The sequence below is a fragment of the Asparagus officinalis genome, chromosome 4, assembly GCF_001876935.1.
Source record: "Asparagus officinalis chromosome 4, Aspof.V1, whole genome shotgun sequence".
Lineage (NCBI taxonomy): Eukaryota > Viridiplantae > Streptophyta > Magnoliopsida > Asparagales > Asparagaceae > Asparagus > Asparagus officinalis.
The window spans coordinates 86,320,935-86,334,860 of NC_033797.1; the positions used below are offsets into that span (position 1 = coordinate 86,320,935).

Sequence of the window (13,926 nt, forward strand, 5' to 3'; positions counted from 1 at the left end):
ACAAAATTACTTCAATGAGAAAAGTCAGCTTATTCACAACATCATTACTTACAACTTTTAACTCATAGTGGGGAGCCGTAAGGAGGCTCGTACCCACGTCCTCCAACAAGCAAACTCCTAATGTATTCCTTCTCCTTAGCAAGTACCCGATCAATCTCCTAGATCTCCTCCTTAGGAATCTCAAGGCGGTCAAGAACAAATAAATCACAGAGTCTTCACTTTAGCATGCTTCAAAGCTCAAACGTCCATCTAAATAGCACTAAACAAAATTACCTCAACTAAAAAGGTCCGTTTATTCACAGCATCATTACCTACAACTTCTGACCCAAGGTGGGGACACTCCACCAAGCTCTCCACCAAGCAAACTTCTAATATTCCTTCTCCTTAGCGAGTATTCGATCAATCCGCTAGATCTCCTCCTTAAGAATCTCAATGCAATCAAGAACAAATAAATTGTAGAGTCTTCTCTTTCGCATGCTTCAAACATCTTTAACATGAGGAACGTTGATCTTTTAGGCTATGAATCACGTAAGGCAACTCTCGACTTCCACATCTCGGAGCATTACGCTTATGCATATACTCAAGGCGAACGATGATGGAGATAAGGACGACAATGATAGCAGCAATGATGGCGTGTCAACTCATGAGATATTCGAACGTCCCTTTAAGCTCATGTTCATAGAAGGTTGGATGCTCTTGCTTCAAGTTCTGCTGAGATCAAGGATAAATTAAAAAGATTAAGTGAGACTGTACGCTTCATCAAGGACAATATCCTTTGACTCAATGACAACCAAGGTGAAGGTTGCTTTTATGCACCCATGGACCAAACCATGCCTAACAATGGTGTATGTGTAAGTAAGGGATGGATTGGGTAGTGTGTTTGTGGTGGTGCCTACGGAGATGATGATGATGATGATGGTGATGATGATATTTCGAGTAGTTTTAGTTATGTCTTCAATATATCGTAGTGGTGACCATGATGATGATGATGAGTAAGGAATGATATTTTGCTTAGTTTCTGACATGTGGGGTTGTCTACTTCTTTTTTTGTGATGTGTGCTCATGGTTGGGCACACTTCATGAGATGTTTGTGCAAATGAAATACCTTCGGCAACTAAATGTGAATATGAGAATGTGGGGTCAAATTTGTCTATCTTAACTAGCTGCGTATGAATGCATCCAGTTGAGGTAGATAGCTTTTTGATTTGTATATTGATCCTGTCAAATTCACCTTGCGAGAGAGGGTTTCATTTTTATGTGGGTCTACGGTTTCCAATAGACTTAAGAGCTTATTGTTAATTACCCTCTCTGAAGAAAAGGACCTTCAGTTAAGAGTCAATAAATGTCATTAAAATAAAAGAGAACACATAAAAGCAAGAAAACACAAAAAAACACAATGATTTAATTAGAGACGCTCATGTACATGGCTTAACTAGGGGCATACCCCCAATGTACAAATTTTCATATATATCGCGGAGTAAGGAGGGGGCGATTGAATTTGAATTTGGGTTCGCCTTAGAGACGTGAAATGGAATTAGAATTTTGAGTTCGGTTTAGTAACATAGAGGTCAATTTAATGCGTTTTCCATTTTAAAAACGTGGAGATCAATTTGAAATTTTCCAGCTCAGAGATATGAAGGTCAAATTTGGAATTTTCCAATTTAGGTATATGGAGGTAAATTTTGGTTTGGTCCAATTTAGCGACGTAGAGGTCAAGTCTGACTTAGTCCACTATAGTGACATAGAGGTCAAGTTTGACTTGATATTAGTTTATCGACATTTCATTGACTTATTTTTAGTTTATCAACATTTTGGTCATGGAATTGTTTTGGGATCTTTTTACAATTTCTGCATTTGCATGATCTGTTTTGCAGTTTATGTAGCTTCCGAGACTATTTTGCAATACGCAATTCTCAGTGTTGTTTTTGCTATTTCTACACACTTTAAGGGGTTTTTCTGCAATTTCTGAACAATTTAGGGGTCTTTTTGCAATTTCTACACACTTTAAGAATTTTTCTACAAATTCTACACTTCAAGGGGTATTTGTAAATACCAAGGCTGATTTGCAATTTCTGGAATGTCTAGGGAATAAAGTGCAATTCTGGACTGGACATGCAAAATTTGTGTTAAAAGGCTTTTTTTGGAATGTCTAAGAAATAAACAACAATTCCAAAAAAATTTGAAATTTCTAGTACTCTTCCTAAGGGTAAATTGCAAATTATGGACTGAATTGCACAATCTGGACTAAGATGCGATTTCTAAGTTAGTAAGTTTTCTTTAGAGTGGAAGTGCAATTTATGGATTATTTAGGGTCATAGATTGTTTGGGATTTACACGATTTCAAGGGGTTTAATTACAATTTTATAATTTTATATTAGTCTTTTTCTTTGGATGCACATCAAGGGATATCATTGCAGTTTTAGAAATTTTTTATTGTTATTAGTCTTATCTTCGAATACACATTCAAGAAACTGAATAGAGATCGGACTTGTGCATGGGTCAAATTATTATCCATAGGGCTCCAATTCCTTTTATTGTGTAGGACTCGTTCAAGGATTTGATCCAAGCAATTTATTCAAGATGCTTAAATATGTACCCAATACCCTTTATGCATATTTTATCACCAAAATCTCATATATGCAAACTTATTGTCATTTTATTTCTTTTTACTTCTTTTTTCTTTATATGTATCCTTTTTTGGTGTACGTCTTAGAGAAAGAGTTCTTTTTTTACCCATTTTGAAAAATTTTGCCTCTCTAAAAAAGTGCAGACTCCGAGGGGGTATAAAGACTCTAAAAGAGTGCAGACTCTGTAGATGAGTGCAGAGACTCAGATTGAGAGTGTAGAGGCTCCAAAAGAGTACAAAGACTATATATGAGAGCATGAACTCAAGATCTATTACATGACGAACGACGTAACTTGGTCGGTTTTTCTTTTTCTTTTTTTAACAGCTAATTCATGATCTTTCAAGTAGATGACAGATTACAAACTTTTTAAGGGATTAAAAGGCATAAGAGCATCAATCTTTTGTTTGACAAAAAAGAAGGTAGAAGGGAATCATTGTGTAATTGTTTTGAGGGAGCGAACACCCACTATTATTTTTCTCCATTTTTTTATTCTAGTCGAAGGGGAGAAAGAGGGAGGTTGATGAAAATTTTATTTTCTTTTTTTTATTTGGGGCTGGGGGGTAGGGATTTCAGTCTAGGTTTTTTTCTTGTGGAAGTTTATAGAGGATAGGAGGTGTTGAGTATATTGATAAGGTTAAGTTTTCTAAAGAATTTGCTATCTAGTTCAATCTTTAAATCTGAATTTGATATTTTTCCACGCGTTCATGATAAAATTAAGCTTGAATCTAAATGTTATCCTTAATTGGGTATTCTTTTTTTTAAATCTAATTCTCAACCGTATCTTTTAGATGATCGGTTGACATAATCCATCAATTGCACATTATTAGCAGCTTTGTGCATGTGCACTATGCGCACCCAGGAGCAAGCATGTCTGTTATTCTTTTCTTTCACAATTATCCACCTTAAAAAATTTAATTTCATGGATTTAAGAACATAAATAACAAATTCCGATATGATTCAAATACTTTATGCCAATGCCTTATGCTCTTTTTGTTCTGTTTGAAGCGGCTCATTTTGAAATTCAAATGACTGAGCACAAATCAAATGATGATACTAACTTTTTATATTTTTTCTTAAAAAAATTGGCTTCAACAGAGAAGGTTCACAATAGCTTTGGGCCCAAGAACAAGGAATGAAAGAACTAGGCGAGACAAGTCGTATTCAACTTAGATGGTGATAATAAGCATGTGTTTTCTCTGCTCAATTTGTGCATTAAACAATTAAGGGATAATATAGTAGAGATGGACCTGTTAGAAAGTAGGCAGACTAATATGCAGTAAAAACAAAAATTTTTAACCACCTACATCCTAAGATCCATACGTAAAAGAAGATCCAAGATAGAAAATTACCTGAAGCGTGCAGATAAACAACGAAAACTTACGTACTCATTGAGATGTTGCGCGACAATTGAAGCGACGCCTCTACTAGTATCCACACGAACTTGTTGAAACTCCGCGCGTCAGTGTGCTAGCACTTTGAAGACGGCGGCCTTTGGAGTTTCTCTCTCCCTCACGATTTCAGAAGCACGGTTGGATGATCAAAAAAAGGTCCATCTCATGCCCCTTTTATAGGGCTGTGAGGTAGTTTCTCAAACCGTAAAGAGATCGGAATTTCAATCAGACGGTTTCTCAAAATATAATTTGTTCAAATCAAATCATTTATTTAAACCGTGATTGATCATATCAATTTGATTGCTAGGAGATAGGTTCATTGAACTTGGTCAGTATTTCTTTCAAACGTGATTAATCAAATCAATCCTTATCCTATTACCCGATAGCCTCACAACTAATCATATCTCTATATGACTAAATTTATGCGGGCTTTTCTTAATAATGTTCCAACATGTTCTTGTGTGCGACCCAATAGGTTTACACGATGTTGGCAGTGAGCCAAAATACTTTTTCGGCCCACAAGTCATAAGCGGATCCTAGCAGGATATTATGACTACCCAAATCATGTAAAGGTCATCTCAGACGAAACCTAGTCCACAATGGACATATGTCGGTCTCTTCATCACTAGATATCTTGATTGAACTTAATACAGGAAACGTGTCAATCTTATACAATTCAACCTTTAATTTTTCGCAGCTGAAGTTAGACTGACTTCTCAATAGTTGACGCTCAACTAATTAGGCATGGTCATGCACTTTCTCAATCTATCTTCTTCGAGGGGCCCAGAGATATTATATTCTCATTTATATGAAATGGACAAATTTCATCTTGACCATTCACATCCCTCTACATGATTTATAGCATACCCGATTGATACCTTTATTATTATTCGTTTAGGAAAAACATTTGGTAACATCAAAGTATACAATCCTCATGTAGGAAACCGTGATAATCTCAGGTCAAAAGACCAAACACAAAATTATATGAAACCTACTGATGACACTTATAATCCATACAGTGTTTCATAGCGGGTCCTTCCAGTATCATGTTCACCAACATATACCCATGTGATTGACTTGATATCTCATATCTATGATCCGTGAAACATGATCATCAATCAATCCACATACTGCCTATAAAATCATTAGTGTCCCAACCAATGACAAAAGACAAGGACTATTTAGAATAACATCATAATCTAATTACAGAGTTTCATATTCAATTCACATACTTAATGATCCATAATAAGTGATTTATTCAATGGACCGAATAACAGATTATTCATAGAAGTTGCATAAACATAAATTAAACACAATCATCTCTATGATTGGTCTCTAGGGCATATCATACTAACAGGACCGGCCCACCCAAAGATTTTGGAGGCAACCAAAATCCAACTTTTAAAGAAATAGACATATTTTTTTTATAATCAAACATGCATTGGTACTTATAAAACCCCAAGAAAGATGAGATGAATACTTGAGTGAGAACTTGAACCACTAACAAGAGAGAGAGAGGGGGGTGGCTCATTTCAAGATACATATCATCTTCTCTCCTCTCAAGTCTTTTTCTACTCAAGGAAAAATGTTTTATTCTCTCAAGTCATTTTCTTCTCAAGGAAAATTATCCTCCAAGTCTTTTTCTTCTCAAGGAAAAATTATTTATTCTCTAAAGCTCTTTTCTTCTCAAGGAAAAATTTTGCTCAAGACCATTTCTTTTCACAAATAAAACAAATTGAAGGAGAGAAAGAAGAGTCAATTAGCATGCAAGCATAAGAACCTATAGCTCGTAACCTTCCAAAGTTTAAGAAGATCTGTCTTTTGTGGAAAGTGGAAACATACGTGAGTAGAAAGATATCTACCAAGTTGCTGCCATTGAACTTAGCAAGGAACTGGTAAATTTTTTTGTGCTTCATTTGGAAAGACCTAGTGGAGATCATACTAATCTTGCTCATGTTCGTGAAATTTGAACTTCATTATTCTATGTCAAAAAAAAGATACAGAGTTTAATGGGTTTTGGTTATTTTTTTGTAATATTAGAATTTTTCTCGATTTTAATAAATAGGAAATTAGTAGTGGTGGAACATAAGGCTAATGTTGTTTGATTGATTTTGTTTGTAGGTATAGAAAGATAAATTTGATGTATGGAGGTGGAAGTATAGGACTAATGGGTGTTGTTTCACGCAAGAAATGTAAATAAGGAGTCTTCTGTTCTTTTGTGTAATCTATTGACTTGTGTCCTCAAAAGGATTATTGATTTTGAGGTAAATACTAATTATAGTTTCTCGTTCAAACATAATATAGACATTGCACGCAAGAAATGTAAATAAGGAGTCTTCTGTTCTTTTGTGTAATCTATTGACTTGTGTCCTCAAAAGGATTATTGATTTTGAGGTAAATACTAATTATAGTTTCTCGTTTAAACATAATCTTGATTTCTTCTCAATCAAATTCGTTTTCTTGTTTTGATATTGGAATATACATGCAACTTATGTCTTAATAATACTTTAAAGGGTCATTGTTAATTACCATTCATTAATTTCAATTTATTTACATCCAAGTTTTCTCTCTTTCTCAAGCATGTAAAGTTAAAGATTGTTATTTCTTATTCTTTATTGTCTATACTTAAGATTCAACCTTGTAATCGCTACTATTGACTACTTCATTATTTTCTCGTGCTTATTTTGTTGTTGCCTTGCTGAGGCATTCCCATCTCACCGATGGGGGGAGGAGGTTGGTTTGGAACCATAAGGAATTCGATTAATTTTGTTCAAGTAATTAATCTTCAATTTCAAAGATGAAACTCTTGATTTGTAAGACTTCAGGAGGTGCAAAGGGAACAAAGTACATACTTGAATAATTTCTACAATGTGTACAAGATGAGATGTGTCATCTTGTATTCTTTGGCTTCTGGTTCCATGTTCAAGCATTTTGTCACTCCTTGCATTAAGTTTATCATAGGAGGAAGGTATTCTTTGAAAGTTATGTTGAGTTGCTAAGTTACTTGGCTAATAAGGTATACTGGAGCGTAATCTATGTACCTTTTGTTCACAGCTGAAATGAAATAAATTCATGTAGTTAGACGTTCTCAGTCATAGAGATTCTATAGATCTTAAGAGGATTTTGTCTTTCACCTGGTAATATTAATTAACAATGATGCAAGCTCAATAACTGAGAGAGCAGCCTATAACACATGTTGTCTTGGCGTGGCTTTCAATAAGCAGCCAACAACACAAAATGTTGTATTTGCATTCTCTACCATAATATTTATATCTCATTGGTCATCATATAATGAAATGTAAGCTTAGGTGTGTTAACTACGAGTAATCGATGGAAATGAAGATTTTTATTAATGTTTGATTCTTTCTATGCATGATGGAATTGGCTGATGTGTACGCTTAATGCACTCAAAGTCTATATCTGTGAGTTGCAAGTCAAAACCGCTAAAGATCTAGCAGAGACGTAGTAGCTTCCAGATCATCCTATGAGCATATTCACATGCATCTTCCAAGCGAGGCCTCACTGTTGCAACTTGTTTGTCGCAACTATCATCTTGATATCCAAGATTCAAGAGGCACCTTTCAGCTGAATATTTGGTTAATAACAAATACTCTATTTGGTCTCCTATGTGCTCCACTGTGCATTGATTAGAATGCAAGGTCAAACAATGTACAAATTCCTACCAAATACCAAACTTCACTTACCAATTTTTCTTCTCTTGCAACCATGTCCATTTGCCAATAAACATTGAAGCTTTGCAGATGACTCAGAATGAGTATACATAAAGCGAATACGAAACTCATTGGCTCCAGATTTAGCATCCTGCAACAAGCATCAAAGGAGATTACAATACAGTATCAAAAAAATGCGCGATTTTAGATGATATAAAGATTAATAAAAGAAGGGGGGGGGGGTAAATACCAAGTGTTTTTCAAGTGCGCTGGTTATTAAAAGCCTCAGGGCATCCTTTACAGTAATTTGTTCTGAAGGAAACTTATCCTTGAACCACTCTTCACAGTCATATTTCTTCTTCAAATACAACCTATGAAAAATATGAACAACATTAAAATTAACAAAGCAACCCACAAAATTTTGAAGTACACGAAACTTTACCGCAGAGCACGCTCATTCGCGGCTATAACAGGGGGTATCGAAATTTCAAGAGAAAACCCATCGATCTGATGATTCTCTCTTCTTATAACTTCACCAACCCTCTCAACAAAGCCCCCTACAGATGCCTTCTCTTCACATTTCCCCATTTCTCTGTCACTGTCACTAGCGAGCTGCAATATTCCTAAACAAACGCAACAGTATGAATCGTCGTTATCGAAATCAATCCCATTTTCTGAAGAATCGCTGTGAAAACCCTTCTCCTCCCGAAGGAAAGACAGAAGCATCGGAGCCGTGAGCGAAGAGCAGGAATAAACGGAACCGTGAGCTCCGAACGATCGAAAGATGCATCGAACACATACCTTTAATTAAGAAATAAAATCAAATTTTTGGGGGAAGAAAAGAAAATTGAGCGAGAATTGAAACGAGAGAATGAGAGAGGGCTGACTCCAATGGATAAGAGATCGTTGACGGCGTGAGGAGGAGGGAGGCTGATGGCAGCGAGATTGAAGATGTTTCTTGCCTCTCTGTCGATGATCTCCGACGTCATCTTTTGTTTAGGGTTTTAGATGAATATTTTTGGCTCTCAGTAGGGAGGTAAAAAAAAAAGGTGGGAACTTTTTCGAGGCGTTCGTGAGGAGAGTGCTTCTGCCGGAGGGAATCACCACCGTGAATTTCACAATAAGCTACCAAAACCCCCTCCCACTTTCGTTTTTCTTATGCACTAGCTTCTCCGCACGTACGATGCACATGATTAAGTAGTTTAGGTTTGTTTTCTTACTAAAATTTATTTATCTGTTTCACTTTGATCATTTTTGCTCATTTATGCCTCTAAACTTTAGTTTAGCATTGTGATCATTTTATTTTCTTTGATGTTTGTTTAAATGAGCGGCACTCAGTTTAAACATTGGTGTTGATAATTCAATTGATATGAAATAAATATAATCTGAAACTAATTTGAATTATCGTATTATTTGGATCGATATGAAATCAAGTTTGACTTGAGAAATATAGTATTGCAAAAGTAAAAAACACTTAAAAATAAAGAAAGATGAATAATCAAATCTAATAAGATAAGATGATTGGTTAAAAGTGGGCTAAAACAACACAAAAGAGAATATAGGGTTTGTTCCTAATCCATGATAGACTTAAATAAATCATAAATTAAATATTTACGCTAACTCTAATACACTTTTATATAATGAAAGCATCGACATAAGCATATAAAAATATTTAAAAGTTCACGAAATTCTCTTCTAAAGATTCCTAATTTACTTTTAAAAATAAACTATTTTATAAAGTATTTAGAAAATAGTGTCTTTCATTCCTTTTATTTTATTTTGTATTGAGCCGACATCAATTATTCTCCACCTGCTGATGTTAGTTATCAAATAGGAGGTTATCTATGAGTTTGTGGAGTGATTAGGGTCCTCTAACTCCTTCTGATGAATTGTTATGAGGCTCGCTATTCTTCCCTGCACATGAAAGAACTTGTAAGAGGGCGGAGTTGTGTTCTCCGGTTGTTCCTCCGATGATCAAGTCAGTAGGTGATCTTGAGTGGGGAAGTATAAATTTAGCTCTTAATTACGTAAAAAGACCATAGAGAGTTACCCCATGCAGTGCCACTCCTTTTATAGTGGATCTGAAGGGCAAGAAGGTAATTTGGGCTGAGTCCAACTAGGCAGCTGAGTCAGCAGACATGTGCTACGTGTAAGTTGTTGATGGAGGTGTTAGGTCTCATGTTTATGAGCCTATTGTCTAATCTGATTTTGATGATTAACAAATAATTTCTAACATTGTTTGTCGAGTGTTTTGCATTTGCTTGTTAGATATTCTACACAAACATCCTCCGTACTGGAGGTTGGAAGGATTTGCGCCTTAACGACAATATTTTTGGAGGTTGGTGGAAATTAAAATGAAGCCGTCTCAATTAAAGTCAAATACGAAATCGTGCTTCGTCCCTATTACCAAGAGGAGGATCGCCCAAGATCAAACGCCATTTGCCTTGGGTATAGTAGTTTAGGTGTTTTATACTTTGTGTTATGCTTAAAGCTCAAATTATTCATATACACACACATATTGGTTTATTATTATTATTTTTGAGAATATAATGTGTTTTTGGATTATAGACTAAATGATAGTGTTTTACACATTTCCTAAAGTCTATCAGTCTATTAAAAATAATCTCAGAACTTGTTTGAAAGGAATTCATCAAAACCAAGTTTTAACAAGTTCATATTTTTGAACCTTCTGCAAATTGATGAGTTTTCACAAATGGGAAATGCTATTTTAGAAACTCCTTTTCCAACATGTTTATTTTCACATATATATACATTTCCCTAAGTTTTACTATTTTTGGAGTTAATTTGCTATTTTAAATCGATTTTAGAACGTCAAGTTTTTAGCAAAATTAAGTATCTGAAATATCATGTTATCGGTTGACTGATAGGTTCCACCAGTCGACCGACCAGTACAATTTTTTCAACAGATCTTTTACAGACAAATCAGTCAACCAATTTTTCTTATCAGTCGATCGATCAACTGTAAAATTTCTGTAACGACTAGTTTTGGCTGATTTGTTTTGAGAAGCTATAAATAGCTCTCAAGACCTCCTTAAAATTTTCAAGGAAGTTTACAAGAGAGTTTTTCCAATTTGTTTAAAAGGTTTTTGAGAAAAATGAAGTTTGTTTATGTGAAGAGAGTTTCACAAAGAGAATGATCTTAATTTCGGTTTGAGGCGTTCAACCTCAAATCTCTATATCTACATCTCTTTGTTTGGAGAAGTTTTCTAAACTCATTCTCTAGCTTAATCTTTGTTTTGATTCTTATGTATACAAGCTAGATTTACTTGAGTTTTATTTTATTTTACTCATTGTTTTCACACACAACCAATTGAGCTTAAGTATTTCACATATAGTATATTTGAGTTGTGGGGTTGATTCATTGAGTGAGCTTTCAATTTTTTTCTCATTTGTATTAGAGAACAATATCTTTATTTACACTTATCGTTGAACATGTTATAATACACGAGAACACTTAGAGGAGTGGTTGGAGAGAGACCGAGGTTAATTCCAAGAGGAGCGGGTTAGTAGTAAAGCCTAGGAAGATGTGGTAAATCCAAACAGTTGAGGAAGGTAACACGGGTAGTCCAACACTTAGAGGAGTGTGTCTTGTGGGATTGACAACGTGTAGATTGTAAAAGTTTTTGGTGAACTTTGGAAACCGATTGTGTATTTATTTGAGATATAGTGGAGATCTCCTCGAGGTGAGAAGCGGAGACGTAGGTCGTGGGTTGACCGAACTCCGTGATCAATTCTTGTTGTTTGGGATTGTGTTTTTGGCGCACTATTTATATCTTGTGCTTTTTGTTTATATCGCCTATCGTATAATTGTTTATCCTTGCATATCCTCTTGCATATCATATTGTTAAGGACTTTGCATTATTAGTTTTAATTTGGCATCGATACCGGATTAGATTAGCAATTATCCTATTCATCCCCCCCTCTAAGGTACTTTCAAAAGGTGAGTTGGTCATTTATTTTAGAATGACAACAGGTGCTTGGTGATGACTGGGTCCGATGAGTCATAAAGACTATGGAGGCTAGGGTAATGATGATGTCGTCAGGGCAATTAATGCTAGAGTAGTCAGCTGGCGAGGGGTTTGAGGTAACTGTTATCTTTTGACTCCTCGGGTCCAGGGCTGCAAAGTACCATCTTTTGACTCGGATATGCGAGATGTCAGCTTAATAGTGGGCTGAGTCGTATTGCTGGTGTTTTTGAGAGGTTGGCCTGAGTAGTACCACCTTTTGACTCAGTTACGTGAGATATCGGCCAATCAAGCTGGTTGTGCCGAGTCGGATGTTATTCTTGTTGTGAATTAGTTTGGTTAGGCAGAGTGTAAGGCACATGTCAGCTTCTCTGTGGTGATTAATACTTAGCATTTTTAGGGGTTATAACAGTTAGCCCATTTCACTGGGAGTCGGCATTGGCCGGGTCCGAGTGAAATGAGAATGTGGATTTGCTAAGTCACGAGGTGCATTAATAAGGGGTGACTGAAAAGTCCCTTGGATGTAACATGGCTTATGTCAGAGGACAACTCTTGGTTGCCGTCGCCTCACCTTTCGTGCCTGATTGCGAGCTACTTATGTTAAGCGTGCCTTACCTCGACTTTGAAGAGGCCATTTCGAATTCCAGAGTTAATCTTAGCCGTTGGCCTGAAACTGATCCGGTAGTTGAGATGTTGACATCTTTCGATCCAGCTGTCTATAAGTACGGTGGTTGGGAGAAGAGATTTGTTTGTTTCTAAAAATCTTTAAATCTTAACTGAAAAAAGAGAACTCTGTCGTTCTTCTTCTTCCTGCGATCTTCGATCTTCTAAGAATATTCCGATAGCATATTCCACTCTTAACACTGATCAGGGTTAGTTGGAGATGTTCCACTCGAAAGTGACGTTGCCACAATTGAGGTCGTTATATCAGAAATTCAATATCCCTCGGCCTTACAAGTTGACGGTGCCGACAAAGTCGTAGGCAGTTTTTGACCATGATGGGAGTTAGGCTCCATTGTACATAAAACATCTTGAGTGTGGTTTGCACCTATCCCTATACCCTTTCCTTCATCATGTCTTTATAGCCTTGTAGGTTTCATTGATGCAGATGAAACCGAACTCAATCGCTAATGTGTTTGGGTTTGTGGTCATATATCATTGGTTAGGGGTTAAACCGATCCTGAATGTGCTTGTTCATCTGGTTAGTGTCAAGGTGCACTAGCGCGAGGCCCACTTTTACTTTTAGATGGTGGGAAGATTAAAGATTATCACTGACCCTCCTGAGTTGAACAAGGATTGGAAGGAGAAATTTGTCTGGGTCTCGGGGGACGACTCTAACCTGGGTTGTTTGAATTGGCCCGAGATCGTGAGGGAGGCTTTGACGATGGGGCCTCTATCGAGTGCTGAGACACAAGCACTAGAGAGGATCAGAGTGTATACTGGCTCCGACAAGATAGTCAGGAACCATTAGACGAAGGGATTATCAAAGAATGCAAAAAGGGCTACCTTCAGATGATGAAATGTCAGATACTTGCTTTGCAATGGCTTCTGATGATACGGCATCCAGCGCAGGGTAATCCTATGAGTCATTCATGATCAAAGCAGAGCAAATGGCCAAAATTCTCGAGGATACTCTAGCCAAGCAGAAAGAGAATTTTAAATTCTAAATAGAAATGGCCATGTAAGAGATGAGGGAAATACATGTCCAACAAATTGTGGCACTAACGAATCAACAGGGAGAATCCAACCGTCGCAATAATTCCAACCAAGTAGATAGTGATCGGGAAGTGGACGAGAATATTAACATGGATACCCCTCTCGTTGACAATAATGCTGGGAGTGGTCCCATGGATGATAACAATACAAAGGATGACTATGTCGTTTCTCCCCAAAATCGCCTGGAAGAAAAATACAAGTAAGGATAAGAAAATGAGGGATTTGGAAGGAAAAATCAATGTGTTGATGAGTGCTTAAGAGGTAAAGAAGACCGGAATACCATGTCCATACCCGAGAGAGTGAGAATCAATTCCGTACCCGGCGAAGTTCAATTTGATTAACTTCACACCGTTCGACGGAAAGGGTTCCCCCACTCAACATTTAATATATTTTAAGTCCCATTTAGGAATAATCTTCGGTAATGAACATTTGATGGTCCGGTCATTCGTTGGTATACTTCATGGGGCAGCCTTCGATTGGTACCACCGTCTTAAGATGGGGAGTATCAGTAGTTGGGATGACATGAAAGATATGT

General features: G+C 36.5%; 1 protein-coding gene across 1 annotated transcript in view; it reads right to left on the reverse strand.

The window, feature by feature from the left end:
* The window catches only part of LOC109837815 (putative tRNA pseudouridine synthase Pus10), a 36,040-nt gene extending 27,227 nt beyond the window's left edge, over window positions 1-8,813 (reverse strand). The window contains exons 1-4 of the mRNA XM_020406180.1: window positions 8,577-8,813; window positions 8,132-8,490; window positions 7,940-8,060; window positions 7,723-7,840 (exon numbers count right to left, since the gene is read on the reverse strand). Coding sequence (XP_020261769.1) covers window positions 7,723-7,840; window positions 7,940-8,060; window positions 8,132-8,490; window positions 8,577-8,678 — 700 coding nt within the window. The 5' untranslated portion in view covers window positions 8,679-8,813. The remainder of the gene's footprint in view (window positions 1-7,722; window positions 7,841-7,939; window positions 8,061-8,131; window positions 8,491-8,576) is intronic.